The 24485-nt window shown below is 38.2% G+C and overlaps 1 protein-coding gene across 2 annotated transcripts in view; it reads right to left on the bottom strand.

Moving 5' to 3' along the window:
* The window catches only part of LOC129768696 (G-protein coupled receptor dmsr-1), a 454099-nt gene that overhangs the window by 14153 nt on the left and 415461 nt on the right, over positions 1 to 24485 (bottom strand). For both annotated transcript variants that reach the window (XM_055770492.1, XM_055770491.1), the window contains one exon: positions 5112 to 5591. In XM_055770492.1, the coding sequence (XP_055626467.1) occupies positions 5112 to 5516 (405 nt within the window). In that variant the 5' untranslated portion in view covers positions 5517 to 5591. The remainder of the gene's footprint in view (positions 1 to 5111; positions 5592 to 24485) is intronic.

Below are 24485 nucleotides of genomic sequence, written 5' to 3'. Positions count from 1 at the left end.
TTGGCCATAGGGAAGCAGCTCATAATAGATTATTCCTTGACAATCCCACCAAACACACAGCAGAACCTTCCTGGCCGTTAATGAGGGCTTGGCCACCGTCTGAGCCGCTTCAGCGGGCTTCGACCACGACCGTTTGCGCTTCACGTTGTCGTAAGTGACCCACTTTTCATCGCCAGTCACCATCCGCTTCAGAAACGGGTCGATTTTGTTGCGATTCAACAGCGATTCACATGCGTCGATACGGTCAAAGATGTTTTTTTGCGTCAACGTGTGTGGCACCCATACATCGAGCTTCTTTATGAATCCAAGCTTCTTCAAATGGTTAATAACGGTTTGATGACTTATCCCCAGCTCTTGGCCGATGCTACGGCTGCTACTATGCCGGTCTTTCTCGGCTAATTCAGCGATTTTGTCGCAATTTTCGACGACAGGCCTTCCGGAGCGTGGCGCATCTTCGACGACCTCTACACCAGAACGAAAACGTTGAAACCATCGTTGTGCGGTGGAAATGGAAACTGTATCGGGTCCATAAACTGCACAAATTTTATTGGCAGCTTGAGATGCATTTTTGCCTTTGTCATAGTAGTACTGTAAAATATGTCGGATTTTCTCTTTATTTTGCTCCATATTTGCGACACTATAACTCACGAACGACTTAACCAAACAAAACACTATCAAGGACTATATTATAGCGCGCAAAAATACCTTTCCAACAAGCTATAGTATGACTCGATACAATGAATACAACTAGAACTACGCGCTTACAACGACACCTCGCGGAAATACCGCAGGAGTTTTTTGACAGCCTAATCTATTATACAAATGATAAACATGTATTGGGGAGTAAAACATTTTCTGTCATTTTTCAGCTCATTTAATGTAATAAATCGGGATACCATTACATGTGCTAAAAATTAACTTTGGGTGCATTTTAGGATAGACAATGAATATTCCCATCCAGAGAGGTCGAGAATTTTTCCTTTACGAAAAAATCCTAGACCGGCCTTCACGAAACATTTATTTTATATTCTCAAACCGGACTTTTGTCAGCTGCCGGGCCTGTTGTTCTTCTCCGCAGAGGACAAATTCAGCGTTCCGGAGGAGATTCGCAAGCAGAAACTATCCAAGTTTGCCAAAAAGTTAATGGTGTGGCAAGCGATCTGCTCTTGCGGAAAGCGGAGCGCCCCCTTCGTGATGACCGGCACGGTAAACGGGCAGGTTTACCTTAAGGAGTGCCTACAGAAGCGCTTACTACCACTATTGAAGCATCACGAGGGCCCGACCATCTTCTGGCCGGATCTCGCTTCGTGCCACTATTCAAAGGACGTGTTGAAGTGGTACGAAGCCAACGGGGTCACCTTCGTGCCAAAGGAAATGAACCCGCCCAACGCGCCGGAGTTTCGCCCAATAGAGAAATATTGGGCGATTATGAAGCAGGCCCCCCGGAAGAACCCAAAAGTTGTCGAATCGGAGGCGGACTTCAAGAGAAAATCGATTTCTGTTCAAAAAAAACTACAACCTGACGTTGTACAGAACTTTATGGACGGGGTAAAGAGGAAGGTGCGAGCATACGGGCTTGGGCTCGAAGTATGAATAAAAAGAAAATGACAAAAGTTGTTTAATAGTTTTTATTTTACTGTCTAAAATTTTCAAAAGGATCGGTCTACTGGGCGAATTTCTACAGCGTTTTTTCCGTGATGCAATTTGATGTGACACACCCTTTAGACATTTAAAATACCAAATGTCATATAACACTTAAACACGGACGAATGTAACAACATTTGTAAAATAATGATACTTAACTATTTTCCACAATTTGACCTATCAGTGACTTTATAGACTTTATAGGAATACACTTGAAGTTAGGCCCGGACTGCATGAGCATCTCCCAACAAAGCTATGCCAAAAGACTGAGGAGAAGTAACAGTAGCTTGCAGTAAATCAATTATTTTAAAAAATTTCCCCAATTTTCGCCGTTCGCATTTTTTTTATTTTTATGAAATCGATGATTAATAAAATTGTAAATTTAACTTCATAAGACTAAACATGTCAACATCAGTTCTATTTATAGAATAATCCAATTTTGTAAAAAAAAAGATCGAAATTCAAAAAAAAAAATTTTTTCGATGGTAATTTTTTCATAGTAAGATACTATGAGTATACTATGATACACTATGTATTTTTTTTCTATATTTTTATATAGCTATTGAGAGTGTCGTTAAAAAAATTCGTTTTAGCCATAGCTCTTTTAGTGAACCATATAGGGATTCAGAAAAATTTTTTAATTTTATAATTTGCAACAATACTTTTCATAGCGCTGGTAAAGATTCGTGGCGAATACACGAATACAATACAATAAAAAATTTTAGGGAAATTTAAAAAATGCTAGAAAATCACAAAAAATAGATCTTTCGGCCAACTCAAGAAAACACATTAAAATTTACTAATAACTCTTTATTTACTCTACAAAAAAACAATAACAGAAAACACTTTTCACTAACTGGATACTAAACGTAAAACACTGCAAAGTTCATGCAAAAACAGGGAATATCATTGGGATTTAAAACTAGCTATTCATTGGTACTTACCTCATTATTACCTGTAAACAAAAAGCAATTTAGTTGGTTTGCAAAAGGTGAAATCCACTTACTTTTTTGCAAAGACAAACAATAACAAGCAGTCACATCGAAATGACAACAGGACTTGACAGAAACAGTATTGCTGTAATATTCCAAAGCTCAATTGTTATAGCGAAAGTTCGAAAAGAAATCCGACCAGAAGATAATAAGCCATATTACTCAAATGACCAAACGGAATCGTATAAATAGGGCAAAGCATGTTCAGTAGGCCCAGTTTCAAATAAACCACCGAATGGTATACTTCAACTGTGAACTGTATTGGCTACCTCATTCCGAAGTGAATCTATCTACGAAATTCATCGAATCTTCCAAACCTTAGCCTTTTCTCGGCTAGAATGGAAATGAAAAAAAATATATTAAGAATTTGTTAGATATTTTCGTACCGCGCAGTTCTCAAAATATAAAATATTCTGAAAAAAGATCATCAATATCAACACATATAATAAATACACAAACAAAGAAAAAATCGCACATATCTAGAAAAGGTGCGGAAACACATTTGAATGCGAATTAGAGTAGTATCTATAAATCCCAAAAAAAAATCAATATTTTAAGTTTTTTTTAGTACTTAAATTTTTTATTAAATTTTTTTTGATAATATTTCTGGATACACCATTATAAAATGCACTTTCAGTATTTTTTTTATTTTTTTTATCTCGAAGCCATCGAGAATGGCGTGCAAAGATCCTTTGTTGAACCTCATAAGGGTTCAAAAAATAGTCAAAATTTCTTATTTAGTACCCTATAGAATATTTTCTATAGAGCGGGTGGTTTGGTTTGGGGCACTTTTTACTTCCATACCCGCCCAGGTCTTTTGAGGAAAAATAAATTACAAAAAAATTCTTCGCAGTATGATCCGTTCAAAAAAAAAATCATTGAAAAAAAAAGGAATATATACAATAAACTGTCCAAACTAAATTATTCGTTCGTATAAAACTTCGTCAGTTGTAATCTTCGTCATAAAATTAAAAAAATATATTATTCTACTGTTAAGAAAATACAGCATTAATGTATGAAATATAGTACCCCTTGAATTCTGTAAGCAGGGTTGCCAACTATTATTTTCAAAAATCAGGGAGAATGAAAATATAAATCAGGAGAAATCAGGATAGCTCATATTGTGTTGTCTGGAAAGTTCGAACCGATTTTTGAAAACACAAACGCATGATTTTTATAGGCAGACATACATTTATTCAAGTTTATGAGCACAGTTTTGACCTTTCGCCATCTTTCACAAAACCTAAAATGTTATGCTCCCAGAATATGTTTGCATTCTCGTCCAAAACATGATTAATAAAGATGTTTTCTTTCACGCCAACTTCAAGCTTCAATAAATGTCGACAGGATATCTTCGATAAAGCGAATTGCTTCGGAATATATAGATAATAAACAAAAAAAATTAAACATTATACAGCTTTTTTATGTTAGCTATTATGACAATTCTCATTTCCAACCAGAAAAACTTCTTATATTTATTACGGATAATTTTCCGTAATAATTTAAAAAGTACAAAATCAGGAAAAATCAGAAAAATCAGGCGAAATTGGGTGTTTGTCAGGATATCAGGGAACGTGTCAAAAAGTCTGGGAAATCCTGAAAAATCAGGAAGGTGTACATCCCTGTCTGTAAGTGTCGTTGCGTGTTTAATATGTCTATCGTGAAATGTTTCTCGTTTTTCGCTGTTCCTTTCTTATGATGAAATTTTATAGATATATTGACTGTGTGCTCATTATAAAATATGAATTTCAATCTGTATTGTCGATGAAAGGACATTTATACAGTAACTTAAACCCTAATCGTAACCACCATTATCCTTCTTCTTTTCTTTTGTTCACGGAAACTTCAGAACTTTCGATTCATTCGTTCCCGTACCCCACCATGCGATTAAAAATAACAAAATGTGTACTCTTTCATACTGCTATAGCATTTGTATAGTTTACATGCTATGGCAATACACGACCAATATGAGGGAAAGAAACAAGCGACACATTTAAAATAAGCACGGATTAAAGCTTTTTGCATACATTGTCACATATACGGCCCAGACCGAAAAAGATATAGTTTCACGTTTATGCTTTCCTTTTTACTCTTAGAAACCACCTTCCAACTTCATTGTTTAATGAGGAGTAATATTATCGCGTATTTATGCAACAGCACATACAAACATTTTCAAGGTTTTGAAAAAGATGCTTTTATTTGTTAATTTCACCCTTCAGCACATGAAAAGGCATTTTTTCTGCCGAAGATGAAATGTTTTCTGCCAACACTAGTTTGGGTATAGTATCTCAAAATACCAATCACAACTACGTGGGTTAGTGCAATCTGTTAGAAATGTTCTAAAATGGGACACTAGACTATCATGGCGAGGCAATAATGTTAATCACAAAAGTCGTTGCCATTGATTTTAACAATATGAGCGAAGATGATAAATTGCCTGAAAAGATGTAATGGGAGATAAATGAATTGGCTTACCACTAGCGCAATATATCCGTGCAGCACCTTATAATCCATCAAAACCTCCCGAACTATTCCTTTGCAATAATCGCTGCAGTTACTTTGCTCCAAATCATCGTCATCCCAACCATCATCATCACCTGTGGCGGTGGATGAACGGTTAATCCGATTCAACGATTGAAACAGCTTCTCGAGGAAATCATTAACATATTCCTGGGTAATGTTATGCTCGGAAATATTATGGAACTCGAAGGCATGACGGTACAGTTTGCTTGATCCGTTCATAGTGTTCGTTTGATTATAGTCGAGGATGGCGAGCAAACGTCGCCGGAATTCGGTCGCGTTCAGGACAAGGGTTATGGAGGAATCGTTGTGATAAACGTAGTGAAACCATTCCAGGACACGTTCATCAACGCTTAACATTTTACTACCATCCAGCTACAATGGGTTCTGGTGAGCCTCTACACTCAATCCCGTTGGTCTAAGAGTTTCATCGTGCTGTGGAAAAGAACGATAATATAGAGTGTTGCGAATTAGAAGTGTTGTAATTAGAACGGGTTATTTCTACTTAAAATTATGTCCACCCTCCCCTATCATTATCAGCCAGAATGATTCGTGAGGAAAGTGAGATATCATCATTAGCATTGAGATTTTCTGTTATGTGTTGCTTACGTACAGAAATGAGAATCATACTGAATCACATGTCTCATCATGCAGAACGTTTCCAAGATTCACACTCTGTTAGATAAATTTTGTCTTTGGGTAGGACGACGTACACAATATAAGTGCCCTCGTATTTCTGTTTGTATGTTTCAATAAACAAATCTATATTTGAATAAAAGAGCAGATACACAGTGGAGATATTGGCGATACGAATAGTGTCTGCTGTGATAGCAAATGCTTACCCTGAGGTTGTTTGCTCATTGTTTTTTTTTCCGTGGGACGAATTCAAATAATATTAAACGAGAAATAAGTCGACCGGAAAAGAACATTTGCATATATAAGCCCAGTGGTGTGTGTTCATATTAACTAGCGGAATTCTCGAGAATATATGACCATTGTCACACACGAGATATGTCTACGAAAACATCATCTATAAGGGAAAGCATTTTACTCAGAAGAGAAATATAGATAACTCAATGAATTTTGGAATATGCAATAGATTTGATGAACAATCTTAGAGAACGTTTATTTTGCTACTGGAAAAGTGTAGTCTATCATTCGGTTATTATTCGCAATGTATCTCATTCCGCTCATTTTTTGTAGGGATATATGAGGAGAGAACATCATCATCATCACGACCACCACCAATCTTTCTTTTTTGAACCGATGATTAATAATCGAGCTATTTTCGCATATTTTTATAAGAACTGAAGCGCTGCTCAACGAGTGCTGACCAAACGTACCGTTTTTTCGACCATTTTTGATTGTCTAGTGTTTTTATCAATTTTGAAAAAATATTTATAAAAAGTCCTGTTGTACTACGATTTATTTGAAATTGTGGGTGCTTCTCACAAGAGATTAGTTAGTGACATTTCAACCATTTATTAGCCTCGTTGAAAGAAATAATGTATCTGTCACTAAAGTTGTTGTTATTTTGTTGATTTCACTATTTTTTTTGCTGGTGGGACGTTGTATGTGTAGCGCACTTAAGAGTTTCAACGGAGCAGTCACCGAGACGGCCTGAGCGCAAATACGTTATTGTTTCGCTTTGATTCAAAGTTTCATCTCTACAAAATGATATTAAATTAAGAATTGAATGGACGTGATCAGGGTGGCCACTCAATTCCAATTTTTGAAATCCCGCATTTTCCCCCATGATTTCACGAAATTCCCGATTCATAAAAATGGAAATTATTATAAAATATTGTGTCGTTAGTAGGGGGTCTCCGTAGCCACATTGGTTGCGAGTTCGCTTAGTAAGCGATCGATCGTGAGTTCAAAACTCAGGGCCCTCATTGACCATAGTTGTGTTGTTACAGAATAACTACGTCCACGCAACAATCATCAGCGATGGAGAACGATCCACGGTCGAAATAAGATCGATTCATCCATACAACTGCTCTGTTCTGCAAGACACATCGGGCTGCTGTTCTATTAACACTCCTATACTCGCGCATTGGTCTGTCAGACCGATTCGTTCATTTCTCAGAAAATATCAACACTACGACTTTGCGATTCTCTCTAGCTTCGTTATTCGTCGTTCGTCATCGTTTAGCGTATCGCATGTGCTGGTACAAAGGGGATGTGTGCCACTTCTTTAACACTTTCGGTCTGACACACTGACGCGAGTATAGGAGTAACTTTTTTGGACAAGTGCCTTTTTTCATATATTAGAATATTGTTGAATGAAATGAATAGAATAATGTTAGTGGCGTGGAATATTTGTTGAATATAATGCATAAGATCATGACAGAACTATTCTTATTTGATTTCAGTCCCTTTGTAACTGGATTGAATGGATCCATATATTAACTATTCGTCGTTAGATTCATACGTTCAAAAGCAAAATATATGTTTGACTTTCGTATAGTTATTCGCTAAACATAATGGTCATACATATACACACTTGTGAAAGAATTTCACTTGTGGAAGAATTGTAAACAGTAAACAATAAACTGATCGGTAGCTTATAATAATTTTTAACAATTACAGTTTCGGGGAAATTTTTTGAATAATGGACAATATCGACAAGAAAACGAGAAAAAGAGATGCAAGTTCCTAGAAATCCTTTTATATCATCTTTTTATGCCTCATCTAAAAAAGGCATTAATTCTTAGTTTACCAAGAAAACAGAGACAAAGAATATTAGAAATATGCAAACTTTATATTCCAGAACCTTTATCATCCGGTAATTATCTAGAAGGTCGTTATACATTCTTCTCTCGATAAAAGACCCGATAAACACGCAACAATTGCAAGAAATTTAAAAAATATGTTTGTTTCGAGCATGTAGTTATGCTATGTTCTGATTCTTACTCCAATGAAACCACAATCGATTAATACGTTTTTATGTTATTTTATAGCTCTTTATACTTCAATGAATTATATTCACTTGCTTACTTTTAATTAATAACAGTGAAAAATTCGAATTTCGTTATTTGTGTTGGAGTATCAAAAATTACTCTGTTTTGAGGAGGCTGAGTTAGATGAGTATTAAAACATAATAAAGACGAAGAAAACATATTTTTTGGAGTTTTTTCATAAAAATAACCCTCTTCTTGAAATAAATGCTAATGAAGCCTGAAAAATATACAATGGCAACATTACAGAGAAGTTTAATTTTCGGTCTGTGACACCGTGCGCGAGTATACGTGTTATGATTTTTCACGCGAGTACAGAAGGGTTAGTAACTCAACAATGATCATATCAACTGTCTCCGCTGTCCGGTGGTCTAACTGTATAATGGAAGAAAAGAAGGAATACTCTTACGCCTAAATGGCTGCTGTGTAAATGTACCATATGCAATGGTATAGAAGGAAATACTCTAACGCCAAAAAAATGGCAACTGTTTAATGTGCTAATTATAGATATGATAACCATGTGACATGTACACGATTAAAATTCGGCTCTGTTACAGCTAAAATGCTAATGAGCCTAAAATAAACAAAATGGGATAAAACAAAATATGTTATTGTTTCCAAGTCTTGCATGTGACAAAAAATTGGTCGGCGTGTTTCTCAAAAACAAATTTCGGGTTGTATGAAGGGTTCAGTACAGGGTTTTCCATTTCGGGCTTCTGAGAGTATACAGCCCTGCGCTGACAACCGTTTGGCATAGCTGTCAACCAAAGCGTCATATTGTTAGTTGAATGTCTGCCATTTTACAATATGGATCGTTTTAGCATCGCACAACGTGTTAATTTTGTTAAATTATACTATAAAAATGATGAAAAACCGGCAAATGTTTTTCAAGCATTACGGACGGATTTTGGTCGTCATGGACGGCCTGCAGAGCACACAATCGCTAGTGTAGTGCGTAAATTCGAACAAACTGGATCCGTAGCGGATATTGTGAAACCTGTGCATCATCGTAATGTGCGTTCGGCCGAAAATATTGCTGCTGTTGCTGCCAGTGTGGAGGATGACCCGAATGTTTCGATTCCACGGCGTGCTCAGCAATTGGGCTTGTCAAACATATCATTGTGGCGAATTTTGCATTTGGACTTGCACCTACATCCATAGAAAGTCCAACTGGTACAAAAATTAGAGCGTGGTGACCATGGAATGCGTCGGGCATACGTCGATAAGGTGAACGAACAACAGCAGCTAAATGCTGAATTTTCGCATCAAATTTTCTTCAGCGATGAGGCACATTTCGAGCTCGGTGGCTATGTGAACACCCAAAATTTCCGTATATGGGGGCTCATAAAATCCACACGTGATTGTTGAGAGGCCATTGCATCCGCCAAAAGTCACTGTTTGGTGCGCATTATGGTCTGGTGGAGTCATCGGGCCGTATTTCTTTGAAAATGAGGACGGCGAGACGGTAACTGTGAATGGTGAGCGCTATGGCCGCATGTCAACCGTTTTTTTGCCACAAATTGAAGATATGGATACGGATGACATGTGGTTTTAGCAGGACGGCGCCACGTGCCACACAACACGACCGAACATGGCCATATTGCGAACGAAATTTGAGGGACGCATAATTTCGCGTTTTGGTGATGCCAATTGGCCGTCCAGATCATGCGATTTGAACCCGCTAGACTTTTTTTTGTGGGGTTATGCGAAAGACCGTGTCTATGCCAACTCTCCGCAAACTCTTGAACATTTGAAAGACAACATTCGTGAAGTTATGACCGAGATACCGCCCCATATGTGCCGAAAAGTAATCGAAAATTACTTGTTCCGGATCAAGGTGTGCGAGGATGCCCTAGGTGGACATTTGAATGATGTTGTATTTCGCACATAATGGTATAAACCAAACTTTAATTTGAAATAAAAGTTTCATCGAAATTCGAATTCTAAGTGTGTTTTATTTAAATTTACTTTCGGAATTAAAAGTTGGAAAATCCTGTAGATACAGATGGGATTATTCCTGGAATATATGCACCTGGGACCTGAACCGCTTTAACCCTTAAAATGTTGGTGGCAATATAGTTGCCACCTGCCGCCTAGCAATAAACACTTGTAGTAATCATGATTTTTTTATATTTGAATTTTTGATGTTACCTTCAACAAAAACAACTGAAATAAATTCATGATCAGACTCAGCAGGTCCTAAACGGTTCATATGTATTGCAAACTTCAACAAATTGACTGTTCTTCAATGACTTTTCGGAAAGTTTGCTCTTGTTGCGCTGAATTGGGAGTTGTTAACACGAAAATGGCTCCGAAATAAATAGTTTTTGATTTTTTCGCGCTAAAAAAAATCAGGCATGTTGCTAGATATAGTAACTAGTTACCACATCAGACTAGAAGTGATAATTTATTGTTAAAGAAGAGAAAAAATAAAATCGTTGGTGGCAATATAGTTGCCACTATCCGTAAAAGGGTTAAAACGTATCAGATCCACCCCACTTCTAAAGGGTGTGTCACATCAAATTGCATCACGGAAAAACGCTGTAGAAATTTAATTTTTAGGAATTATATCTTCAGCTTTCGCTTATAATCAGCTAAGAGTGTATAGATCACGTTGGCCATGCTTCACTGTCAATTTTTCGTAAATTTGGAAAAATGTCGTCGAACGAAAAAGAGCGTCGTGAATTAATCCTGTGCACTCATTTCGAGAATCCGGAGTTGTTACATCGGGACATCGGTAGGATGCTGGGAATCGTCCAATCCACGGTCAGCAGAGTACTAAAACGATACTTCGAGAACCTAACCATCGACCGGAAGGTGAAGAACGGCAAAAATGGATGCTCCGTCAGTGAAAAAGATCACAAGCGCGTAGTTAAGCAGTTTAGACGTGATCCGAGAAGTTCGGTCCGGGATGTCGCCAATAAGCTGAATTTGTCAATTTCATTCGTCCAGCGGACCAGGCAGCGGGAGGGCCTGCGTACATACAAGGTTCAGAAGGCTCCTAACCGCGACGAAAGGCAAAACATGGTGGGGAAGACGAGAGCCCGGAAGCTGTACACCGAAATGCTGACGAAGCCGCATTGCCTGGTAATGGACGACGAAACCTACGTCAAAGCGGACTTTCGTCAGCTGCCGGGCCTGTTGTTCTTCTCCGCAGAGGACAAATTCAGCGTTCCGGAGGAGATTCGCAAGCAGAAACTATCCAAGTTTGCCAAAAAGTACATGGTGTGGCAAGCGATCTGCTCTTGCGGAAAGCGGAGCGCCCCCTTCGTGATGACCGGCACGGTAAACGGGCAGGTTTACCTTAAGGAGTGCCTACAGAAGCGCTTACTACCACTATTGAAGCAGCACGAGGGCCCGACCATCTTCTGGCCGGATCTCGCTTCGTGCCACTATTCAAAGGACGTGTTGGAGTGGTACGAAGCCAACGTGCCTTCGTGCCAAAGGAAATGAACCCGCCCAACGCTTCGCCCAATAGAGAAATATTGGGTGATTATGAAGCAGGCCCTCCGGAAGAACCCAAAAGTTGTCAAATCGGAGGCGAACTTCAAGAGAAAATGGATTTCTGTTAAAAAAAAACTACAACCTGTTGTTGTACAGAACCTTATGGACGGGGTAAAGAGGAAGGTGCGAGCAAACGGGCTTGGGCTCGAAGAATAAAAATGAATAAAAAGAAAATGCCAAAAGTTGTTTAATAGTTTTTATTTTACTGTCTAAAATTTTCAAAAGGATCGGTCTACTGGGCGAATTTCTACAGCGTTTTTTCCGTGATGCAATTTGATGTGACACACCCTTTACCTACTTAGCATACAAAAAGTTTCAATTATCAGAATAACTTACGGAAACCTCATTGATTGCATCCAAACATATTTCGAGCATGTTTCGGATACCCTCTATGATCAGTTTCTGAATTGAACCAAAAATCCCTAATGCGACTCTTCTATGCAATCGGAATTATACAATGAATTCGATGTAAATCAAATTAAGTAAGAAAGTTACTTGAATCAAATCTCATCAGCATGCCTGAACAATCAGAATGAAAAAATAAGCAATCGTATTTCTAAAGCACATTATGTGATTCAGTAAGATATGTGGATTTGTTCAGGTTTTTTTTAAGTCATAACCCGTACATAATTATTTCATTATGTATCGCAAATAAAATTACACAGAAAACCTGTCTTGTTCAAATAATGGTGGACATTTTTGAAAAATTAAGCATTTTAGCAAAAATAGGAGCAAATGAGACAAAATGAAGTAAATAACCCGAAGCATGGAGCTCTTTTGAAAGGCCCTGAATCTGACTCCTTTTTCTTTAAACTGTGTCCCATTTTTACTCCAGAGTTCACGCTGCTTAAAGGGTGCGCTTTTAGCGTAACGCGCTAAAACACATACAGTAACATTTTAGAACACCAAAAAAACCCGACTTCGTGAAGTAATTCCCGACTTTTTCACGCATTTCCCGCTTTTCCCGAAGTTCCTCTATACTTCCACCTGAATGGGGTTGCAAACAAGCAGAACTTTTGTTATTGAATGATTGCTAATCCAAGGAAACCCAATGTACCATATTTATACAAAGATTGCAGTACCGTTCCAGCTTCTGAGACCTATTCAAGGCCTGAAATGTTATAATGTCTACAGAAGATTATTTTGGTCGTCATCACTTGCCTATTGCGCAAATATTTTCATGAATGGAAAACAAATTCCAAAATTGTAAGGAATTCGTCAATCTTACTGATTATATTTTGTGTTTGCCTAGTTGTACCACATCAGATTTTTCTACGATGATCAATATTTGAACAACAGAAAGACACGACCCGATGTTGAAACCATAAACACTATGATAATAGCCAAACAGAACATTGCTTTGGAATGTGACAAATTTTATGATAAAACTCTCAAAAATCATCAACTTCTTCGCAGTCTTTTCATCTTCTAAATGTTATTTCATTGTAAAGAACAAAGCACATATAAGAATGATTGATTGATTTTATTCTCAGTTTTATTTACTCAATAAAATTCTTTAAAAACATTATGTCTTTTTGTTTATTTTTTATTCTGGTTTTAGATGACGCTATGGAATATGGTTCAAATCACACAACCGATTCCGGAGATATGGTCGGAACAAGTGTACATTGAACATGGAATATGGAAAAGAAAAGAATTTGAAATTAGGCAAATCTATCATGCACAATCGTGCATTAAATCACAGAAAATTCATGGTATATTCATGACTGTTGGTATTTTTTTTCAGGATTTTGTGATTATGATGACAATAAAACTAATCAAATTCTTTTTGCTTATAATTAGTTTATTACTCTTGTTGAGATCAATTTGCCATTATTTTTCGTTCAATGGTATCAATCCAACTAATCTAATTAAACAATTTAAATACAATTTTTAATACTAAGCTGCGCTGCAACCGAACATGCCGATCGGCATTATTCGGCATAATGTGGACGCACTTTAAGAGACGCTGAAAAATTACTTGAATATTCTGTAACAACTGCCACAACTGCCATCACTGAATTTGTAGATGAAATAATTAAAGGAATCGATGGTAAATCGATGGTTGGCGCACTCTTTTTAGACCTCAAGAAGGTTTTTGATCCAATTGAACACAAAATATTATTGGAAAAACTAAACAGTTATGGCAACCGAGGAAAAGCCAACGATCTTGTACAAAGTTATCTCTCTGATAGACAACAATACGTAGCATTGAATAACACAAAAAGTACACTGTGTCCAATAAATGTCGGTGTACCCCAAGGTAGTAATATCGGACCTCTGTTGCTTCTGTTGTACATAAACGATATCGGGAAATTGCCACTTATAGGAACTGCTAGGCTTTGCGCTGATGACACAGCATTGTTTTACCCTTGCTCGGATGTCAGAAGTATAATTTCAAACATAGAAAAAGATATGATTGTCCTGTGCAAATATTTCCAAGCTAATTTATTGTCGCACAATTTATCGAAAACCAAATACATGGTGTTTCATTTTCCAAGGAAAAAAACTCCATTTACTCTGACCCTGAAATTATGGATGCTTCAATTGAAAGAGGGACACGTTTTAAATATCTTGGAGTACTATTAGACGCAAACCTATCGTAGATATAAATGGACATAGACATAAATCATCTTGAAAAAAAGATTGCGCTCTAATAAATTTCTATTTTGCATGCATTCACTCTCAACTCCAATATGGAATAATAGTGTGGGGTCATACATGCAAAACAAGACTAAAGAAATTACAATCATTGCAGAATAGATGCCTGAAAATAATCTATAGGCTACCGACTCTTCATTCTACTTTGGACTTGTATTCTGACAACCCTGACTGTATATTGTCACTTATCGGACTACGCGAACTTCAGACATGTAAACTTGTACACAGAGTTATAAATGGCAATCAATCACACCATAAAGTCTGCTTCATTTAATATTGGAACACAAACAATTGCGTGTAGTTCAATCATTTATTAACGAATTCATCATTTGTTTTTCATACAAAAGGAGCAAAATTACAGCAAACATTATTCATTGCTGTTTCGAAGAAATTCTCGTACTTTTCCCGTAATACGGCACATTAGGCGGCGCACACCCTTTTCGTCCACCTTTTTGGCGATTTGATTCCACCAGTTCTTCATTTGAGTCATGTTCCTAACAAGTTTTCCCTTTGCCTTAAGCCTCCGCTTCGTGATTGCCCAGTATTTCTCTATCGGCCGGAACTGGGGGCAGTTTGGGGGGTTGAGGTCCTTCGGTATGACGCTGACCCCGTTCGTTGCGTACCATTCCATAACCGTTTTGCTGTAATGGCAGCTTGTGAGGTCCGGCCAAAACATTACTGGACGGTCGTGGGCACGAATAAACGGCAGAATCCGTTTCTGTAGGCACTCTTTTTTGTAGACTTCTGATGTCATTGTCTTGTCAGTGAGAAAGACTTTGGTTTTTTGTCCACAACTGCATATCCCCTGCCAAATCATGTACTTGCGGGCGAATTTATCCGCAAACACGAACTTAAATTTTGCAGGTACATCCCCCCGAGCCGTCGCCAAATAAAATTTTTGACCTGGGATTTGCCCAAAGTCCGCCTTCACGTAGGTCTCATCGTCCATCAGAATACATCCGTCGAACTTGGTCAGCACTTGGTCGTACAGCTTTCGAGCACGGATTCTGGCCACATTGTTCTGCTTCAGCGTCCGATTTGGCTGTTTGCTGGCTCGGAATGACCTTATTCCTTCCCGGAGACGAATTCGTCGCACCGTACTGTGAGCGGCCTGGAACTTATTGGCCAAATCGCGGTCTGAAAGATTGGGATTCCTCTTGACGGCCTTGATGACTTTCTCACACAGTTTCCGGTCGACAGTTCCACTCCGACGCTTCGAATGCGGCTTCCGAGCCGTCGTAAATGTTTCCTTGTACTGCTTGATAACACGCCATACGGTATTTCTGGGCATTTTAAGCTGTTTAGCTAGCTTAGATGCCGACAACAATGGATTTTCAAGAAAACTGTGCACAATTTTATCTCTCCGTTCGGCTTCCATGGCGGTTGTTTACAAAATGCTATCGTTTGGAGTTATGACATAAATACATGGTGAAAGGTAATGAATTTCCCGACACGTGGGTGAAAAAAGTGTCCAAATCCGTCCACTAGGAGCGCCACAATGAGCAAAAGAATTTGTTCCAATATTAAATGAAGCAGACTTTTATCTGACAATACCTACAGCAAACCACCGACACAGAACACGACAAGTCCAGAATTTATTACGAAGTCGAGCAACGACTAATGTAGGCCAACATCGCATTCTATTCTATGGACCGTCTTGACTTCATGCATCACCGTCAGAAATCCGACTGATCACACACTCTGATCTATTTAAAAAAAAATAAAAAAATCATCTAAAATTAACAATAAACTTAATTATAATTTGAACAGCAAACAACCACAACAATTCCAGTAATAATTTTTGAACTCATCCTATCCTTACAATTGCCAGTTCTCTTCTCTTCTTTTCATTGTAAATCTTTCGTTAAATTACAAAATAAAATGTTGTTTGGGTCCCTTAAAACGAAATTTGTGTGTTTTTTTTGTTTTTTATTAAAAAATGGTCCCCAACTCCAGGAAGTTCATAGCAGAGCTTCTTTGAGATGGGGGTGAGCGGAGGGAATATTAAAAAAAAAGTTCAGTGTTTCAGTGGCGCTCTGCGAGCAATCAACAGTACATGCTAGTTCTGAGCGTTAATTTGAAAATCAGTTCTAATTGGCGTTTGAATGCTTCGCGAACGTTCGCGCTCCTCACTCAATGAAAGCATTCCTTCATCGGCCCTTGTCAGGGATATCAAATGTTAGTACTAAATGGCAGGGCACGGCAAAGTCATATTAAACTGAGGATAGTCAGGGGACTATGAAGAAATTCGCCTTTATATTCAATTGAAAATGAACTTTGGCTTCTTCCAGAAGTTCCTCCGTCGACGTGACTCAACAGTTAATCGGCCGCTAGGTACTGTCTCACTCTACGACTCGACTGTCTCATCTCATTCTTCTCCGTCAAATGGACTTCACTGCATATTGAAGTGACTCCCCCCAAAATGAATTCGTTTCTCTCTCTCATGTATTGTATCACGTATGCATGTATCGATGTTTGAGTTCAACGTGAGTTGACATTCACTACAGGTGAGCTAGATTTTTTTGTATCGTACACGAAAAATACTTACACATATAAAACAACGTACAGTGTTGCGTTCAACAAAACTGACAAATTTGTGAATTTTGCTGATATAAACCCGTTTATCTGTATATTTTATCACAAAGTTTGATTCGTAGACAAAGTGAACTGCACGCTATTTTCACGCCTTTATATCATATCTGATAAGAGTCTAAGTTCGTTGGTTTGATATCACGGTGGGTAAACAATGACGCCGTCCATTAACCCTTCAACGGGCCGTGAGAACTAGGCATGTAATCAACGCAAACTACAATACAGCGACATGTTTATATGATAACATACACAAAACATTTTTTTCAATACGCAAAACAAATAAAAAAATTGAAAAAATTTGTGACAATATAATTGCCACTGCCCATCTAGCGTTGAACATGATTTTTTGACGTAGAACTACGTCTTTCAGGAAGGGTGCCAAATCAGAAAACAGGTCACCTTCTTGTGAAATAAAGTTAACGTTAATAACTATTTTCACAGCAACAAATTCTGATACTTTGCACACCAATGGAATCGGAAATTCTATAAGATTCGTTTGATATACTATACAGTACAATCCACTAATGCCTAAACAGTTTAAATTAATGAAAACTGGAAGCAATCCCATTTTCCTATACATTTGTTCTGCCGATTTGTGTACATTCCCGAACAGAGCTGTCAATAACGAGCAACTGATACATTCGTTTCTGCCCATTTTCAACATATTTGGTTTAAAAAAGCCATCCGCGATTTGAAGCCACACCACTTCTCGTTTGGTGGTCATCGAAGCAACATGGCAGAGTGACGAGCGGGAGAAGATTCTTTTCTTGACGGGTGAAGGAAGAGTATGGAATAGAGTTTCTTTCCACAAGAGCCCTTCTCAGGGCTACAGGCGAAAAGAGAGAAAATAGAATGAAAACACAGATGCGAGTGAGCTAGCATAACACAACGAGCGGATATCATTCATGCCTAATGATGATTTGACCTGAAAAGGTCTCTGCAAAAGGATCATAACTCTGGTAAGTGAATTAATTTTGTAAGCGTGGACCCAATTACTCGTTGAAACGAAAACTCGAACATCAAATGCATTTCGTAGCAGCTGAACGGTAACCTGAAAAGTCTCCTCTGTTCAACGGAGCAAAAACTCGAAAATCAAATGCATTTGAAGATTGAATATATTGAAGGGTCACCTGATAAGGTCTTATCAGACTCGGATCGGACTTAATACTTGTGCCTAGTAGCACGTCATGCTCTTCCATTGTAATACACGGAAATCACGGAAGTTTTCCGAATTGGGGCTCTAGCATCTTAAACCTAGTCTTGCAATTTATATTTGAACCTCGAAAAGGAAAACTTGATACCTGCGATTTGGATTTGTAATAAAAACTAACAATTTCTCAAGTAATCAGTCGAGCAATTATTAAGGAAATCATTGTTCTTGTAGTAAGGGTTAGAATGACATAATTGAAGGAAAAGCAACGTCAATCCTCTATTCAAAAAAAAACCGAAAAGGAGATACATACAAGAAGAACTCACTGACATTCAAGGTGAACTACTAATCCCAAGAAAAAACATGGGTGAGCAAAAGAGACAAATGTAAGTTAATTCAAACTTTTCTCTCGACCTCCGTAACATTCTCATGGTCGAAACGCACACTACATTGAATATTCTTGCATGGAAATCTTATGGCCGCTTGTACATACACATCAAAGTCAACGTCTAGCTAGATTTAAAAGAAAAGAAAATCGATGTTACGTTGACGTCAATGCGCTCTTTACCACGAAGACAATATTAGATATATAAAAACCTCTAAAACTATTGGATCTTCTAAAACTCTAGAATGTCGTTTAGATTGAATGCAACTTCGCGCGAAAATGCGGCTGCACAAATCTCACGCAACTGCGAGAAGTAAACAACGACACAGAACTGCACCGGCGTGGCTACACCGTCCGCTCCGCCTTGCCGTGACCGAAATCGTCTGCCTCGAACAAACAAAACAGCCTGCCTCCATCCGTCAGCTATCGCACAATCAAAATATGCTCTCCGATCCAATCCTCTCACAAAAACTCGACTGTACGTCAACCGACGAAAAGAATCAAACTACCTTGGTCTTCCGAAGCAAACGAGTCCGTTCTGGGAAGCAAGGCAACCACACCAATACAATCACATGTTTGCTGGTCATCCTCCACGATCGCGCACTCGTAATGCCACACTCTCACACGCAGCCGCACCCGCCATCACCGCAGTCTTCTACTGACTGACACTTTCTCTCTCTCGCACACAACACCGAGAGACTTGAAGCGGATTGCATTTCGGATCGGTTATAAAAATAACAAATTGTTAATAGTACTTAGGATGTTGATGTTGATGTTTCTCGATACAGTTGGATCATTTTGCTGGCAGAATTAGTGGTTAGTGGATTCCATCCTTAATATCACTGCTGTAAAAAACATGCTCTAAAAAGCAAGCTACCACGCATACACACATAACCACGGTACACGAGAGAGTTGAAAAAAAACAACGCCATAATCCAGTAAAATAACCACAAAACTGATTAACTGAATTTGAACTTTTTTTTCATTACAACACCATTAACACAACGAAACCAGAAACCATTTTCACGATAACTTCCACCAACAAACTATTCCTAGCAGCGAATAGAGCCGAAACAGGTTGAAACGCGCTAAACAAAGAAGAAAAAAAAATCAGACGCGGAGCAAAGAAAAACTCATCCGCACCCGACGAGTGTTCGGTCGAGACTCACAACCTACCACATTAATTTATTGTTAAAAAAGAAAATCGTTAGTGGCAGTATATTTACCACTACCAATAAGAGGGTTTAACTTTAAGTTTTCGTTTCATCTTATATGGACGTTTAAATAAGATTGTGTGCGCGGGTAACGAGATTCGTGTCAGGGGGTGGTGGTAGTGTGGATTTTAGTCAGGTTGAATGAAGAGATAGATTTGTACTCATTAGTCACGTCAATTAAAATAACCATTTGCTATAATAGTTCATCAGTCATCCTCGCCTCGCATGAAGGTGGAATGAAGCCATTGTTGTAGTATAGGTAGAACCACGTGTTCTTATGGGGTAATAGTGTTTGTGAGAGAAGAGCAAAGCACACAGCTTGTTTTGATTTTTGTACGTAAGTATATCAATTTACTTATCAGACTGTGTTGTGCTTCACCGAGACGAGTCTTAGAATGAATTAGAAAAAAATAACAATTCAATACTAAAGTAAAATATATGAACGATGTGTTCCGATGAACAATTTCAAATATAAATATATATAGAAGGTGTATCTGCATATGAAGTGAAATTCTGATTATACGCGAGCGTAACATGAGCAAATTTATAACACATTTATTTTTCACATATTCACGTTGAAAAGCTTTAACCCTTCTCTTCGTTGGCCGAGGCGTTTTGATTGAATGTAATACTTTTCCGTTTACTATTTTTGACAGCAGAGGCAGCCGTGTCAGTGTTCCGAGCTCTGCATTACAATTTTCTTAATTTACATTATAGACCCATTAAACGTAGAAATAATAATTATATTGATATCAACACAATTTTGTTTTATCGATTTTCATGACATGAAACGCTATGACTCAGGAATAAAATTTTATTGAGTGATTTTTATAGCTATTTCGATGATGTTGTCTGGCACTAGTGTGGAAAAAATAACGATGCTTTCACCAATACAAACAAAACCATTGCGGAAAATAGAAAAATGAAAATTTAACTTTCAGAGCACTAGCTCGAGTTTTCCGACGTTTTTCATTATACATTGCGACGGCAGATGAAAATTTAATGTCTTGTGAGTAATCGATTAAAGTTTGGTTGATATTACTTGATGGGAAGTGTGCGAAAACGATCATTCTCTTCACCAGGTTTCGCAAAATTATTGATTTTCGGGCGAGGTGTGAGGGAGGGAAATGAAAGAAATGAGCGCCATGTGGCAGCCATTTGTGGCTTCCTTCCACCTTCACCTTAACGCTCGTCAATTCATTTCTAGTCAGTTCAAGGCATGTTGACGGCGTTAGAGGTGAATGAAGTGCAAAGTTGAAAGCCTCTTAAAAACAAAGAATGGAAATGTTAGGCCCTATTATAGAAATCGAATCGAGGATTCGATACTATCACTATCACTATCACACCGAGTAAAATCTGGAATTATAGAAATCGAGGAAAACAGCTCGATTCGTTACTCTGCTCGAATGTCAGTGGCAGTAATGAAATATTTTGAAACGAGTTTGAAATGTTTCACAAAGCACTATAGAAAGGATGCCAAATCTTCTTTTGGGACATCGGCTATGAAAATTATAAATAGCTATATTCCCAAAAGTGTTAATATGGTTATGTTTTGAAGAAAACTGATATTCCCTCTACGAATTAAGCTTAATGGGTGTAATGCATGCATGGATGTGTAATAAAAACGACTTCATGGAATAATTTGTTTTACAAAAAATATAATTATTATAAAATGAACTTTTTCATGTATTTTCACAACTGCAGTCGATGGAATTCCGTAAGGAGTCACGCATGAATTCCACTTTTTTTTAGCAAAACGATTTTGTTGCGTGTAATTTTCTTTTAGCGTTGATTTCTCGTTGTAGCGGCGTCAATAGCTTTATTTTATTGGGCCACCACCTGTCGCCCTAAATTTTCGCATGTTGTGTGCTAGTGTTTTCTTTACCTTTCACCTCATGTCAATCCAAATCTGTAATTTAAAAAAAAACATTATTGTTTTGCAAGACATTTCAGCTTTAGCATATGGTATAGAAAGTTTGGTATAGTATAGCAATAAAAAAGAAAATCTCTCCACTGAATTCCTCTCACTTTTCCTTAACAGGGATTCTATTTGAACTGCCTCCAAGAAAAACTCGAACAATGTTTACATTCGCTTTCATTGGTTCAACGAGTCGTACTGGTGGTGATTTGTCTGTCCACTCATTTTCAGCCACTGAAATATGCGCTGGAAATAAAATCTGCATTGTAACTTACAACATGATTAATATAAATAATGATGGATTGAACACTTACCCTGTATAGACTATTCTGGCAGCACCGTAAAACAAATACTGATCAAAACAAACGAACATGTGTTGAAAATTGCATATATTTAAGCGTTTCTGAAATGTTTCCCAAAGGAAAGTATCAGGGACGCAAACCAAAACAAAATAACTCTCTGAAGATATGCAAAAAGCGAACCAAACAACTCGAAAATTTCTGACACTTGCATCGATAGCTATCACTCGCTCGGTGCTATCGAATTGCTCGATTTCTATAATAGTAAAATAGAGCTAACGAGCAAAATTCTTATCGCCTCGATTTCTATAATAGGGCCCGTTGACGGTAAATGCTGAAGTAGTCCTAGTCGAAGCGAAGCTACTGAAATGAGTGTCGATTTTCATTTTTCATCTTCGAAGATTTCGGGCCCTGCTAAATAGTTTCATTGTTGAATTTCTATAATGTTTGTTTCTCGCTGGTTTCAATTTTTAAGTCGTACGTTAAAAATGCCGTCGTGTCTTGATCACCATCCTTCTTTATTTATTTTTTGTGACCCACGACACTTTGACTAACATGTGTTTGTGGTCCCTCTGAAAAAAAGGTTGAGCATTTCTTGCAAACAAATCTTTTTGTTTTCACCGTGAAGTGGCGTTCTTGATCAGGCCCTAAACGTGAGTGATTGTTAAACAATAAATTCTGACATACAGGGTCTTCCAGTATGTACGCTCACGCAAAAAAATTTAATTGCTCCCTTATAAAAATTATTTTCGCTCCGTCGATGGTAACACTGCATTCCCCACTTCGGGACGATAATATTCGGCTACTCGTTCAGTCTGATCGGATGATTATTAGTTACAAGAATTTTACAATTTACAAGAAGGTGTATTTTTAGTAAAATCATATTACTCGACCAACAGAAGCCTTAAAGAAACTTTGTCCTCTTATGGTAAGAATTTCAACATTTCTCGTCGTCGATTACTTCCTCTGGGGGTACGTAAAGGACCGTTTGCTATGTGAATAAGCCACAAAGTTTGGAGGAACTTAAAGAAGAAATAACTCGGATTTTCGACAGCATCGAAGTCGTAATGTTAGAGTTGTGCAAGGAGAATTTTGTTCTCCGTTTAAAACGCGTTATTGAAAAAAGGGTGGTCATATCAAAAATGTCCTAAAATAAGCTTTATTTTCGTGTTTTAATAATAAAAATCGGTTCACTTTTGTAGGGGTTATTAAGACACTTTAATTTGTTATATGACTCGAAACTAAGAATAAATTAAAATTATGTGGGATTTAAAGATTAAAGATTATTTTAAAGATATATCGATTAAGTGTTTCGGAAAACTGTTTTATGGTGCTCTCACAAAACCCACGGAGAACGAAGCAAAATGCCTTATACGCAAAAATAGTCAAGCCTCTCTTTGTATGGATGTGAAGATAAACGGGTCCACTGGCTTCGGCATCTTCAATGAAAATTCCAGTGTCTCTTTCAAACTCAAAGATCCTTGTTCCGTGTATGTCGCTGAACTGGGTGCGATATATTACGCATTAGGGATCATTGAAACATTGCCCATCGACCACTATTTTATATTTTCAGACAGTCTCAGCTCAATAGAGGCAATCCGCTCAATGAAAGTTGATAAACGCTCATCTTATTTCCTAACAAGAATAAGACAACTATTGAGTGTTTTGGTCGAAAAATTATTGAAGATTACCTTAGCATGGGTTCCCTCTCATTGCTCGATTCCGGGGAATGAGAAAGCGGACTCGCTAGCTAAGGTGGGCGCTTTAGAAGGCACACTTTTTGAAAGGCAAATTGCTTACAATGAATTTTTCCACATTCCTCGTCAGTATACGCTCGTAAGTTGGCAGCGCATGTGGAGTGGTGATGAGTTCGGTCGTTGGTTACACACGATTATCCCTAAGGTCTCGACGAGTGCATGGTTCAAGGGATTGAATGTAGGTCGTGATTTCATTCGCGTGATATCTCGGCTTATGTCCAATCACTACAACCTAAACGCGCATCTCTATCGCATTGGGCTCGCAGCAAACAATCTTTTTGATTGTGGCGAAGGCTACCACGACATCGAGCATGTTGTCTGGTCGTGTATCCGGTTCCATGCTGCTCGCTCTCAGCTCTCTAGAGCACTGAGAGCACAAGGCAGACAATCGGATATCCCCGTCCGGGATATCTTAGGGAGCCGGGATCCTGATCTTCTGCTTCATCTATACCTGTTCCTCAGAAACGCCGATGTCAACGTTTAATGATGTTTCCTTCGTTGTGTCCCCGTTTCATATGCCTCCTATCCGATCGATAAACTTTTACTTAATCGCGGCAATACATACACACACTCTTTACAGATGCACGGGTCGAAGGTTGTGCAGTCCACTGATTATTCAACAAGAGCCAAAGGTTGTACCGCTCATGACAACTCTACACGAGCTGATGATTGCGCCGGCTAGTGACCATTCTATCCTGGATTCCTCGAGTTGAGAAAGACGCACCACGCTAGATATGGGGTACAGACTAGGGGGCGTTGCTGATTAATGGTCAGCTGCATCCCAATAGGAAGTATCCCGTGTCGGGCACACGTACAGAGCATCGAAGACTGCAACATACCAATTATGAGAACATTGTAATACTAACCTCGAGTCAACCGCGAGTAATCG

The sequence above is a fragment of the Toxorhynchites rutilus genome, chromosome 2, assembly GCF_029784135.1.
Source record: "Toxorhynchites rutilus septentrionalis strain SRP chromosome 2, ASM2978413v1, whole genome shotgun sequence".
Lineage (NCBI taxonomy): Eukaryota > Metazoa > Arthropoda > Insecta > Diptera > Culicidae > Toxorhynchites > Toxorhynchites rutilus.
Note: the sequence above shows the minus strand (reverse complement) of the source record. Positions and strands in the feature narration are given on the sequence as shown.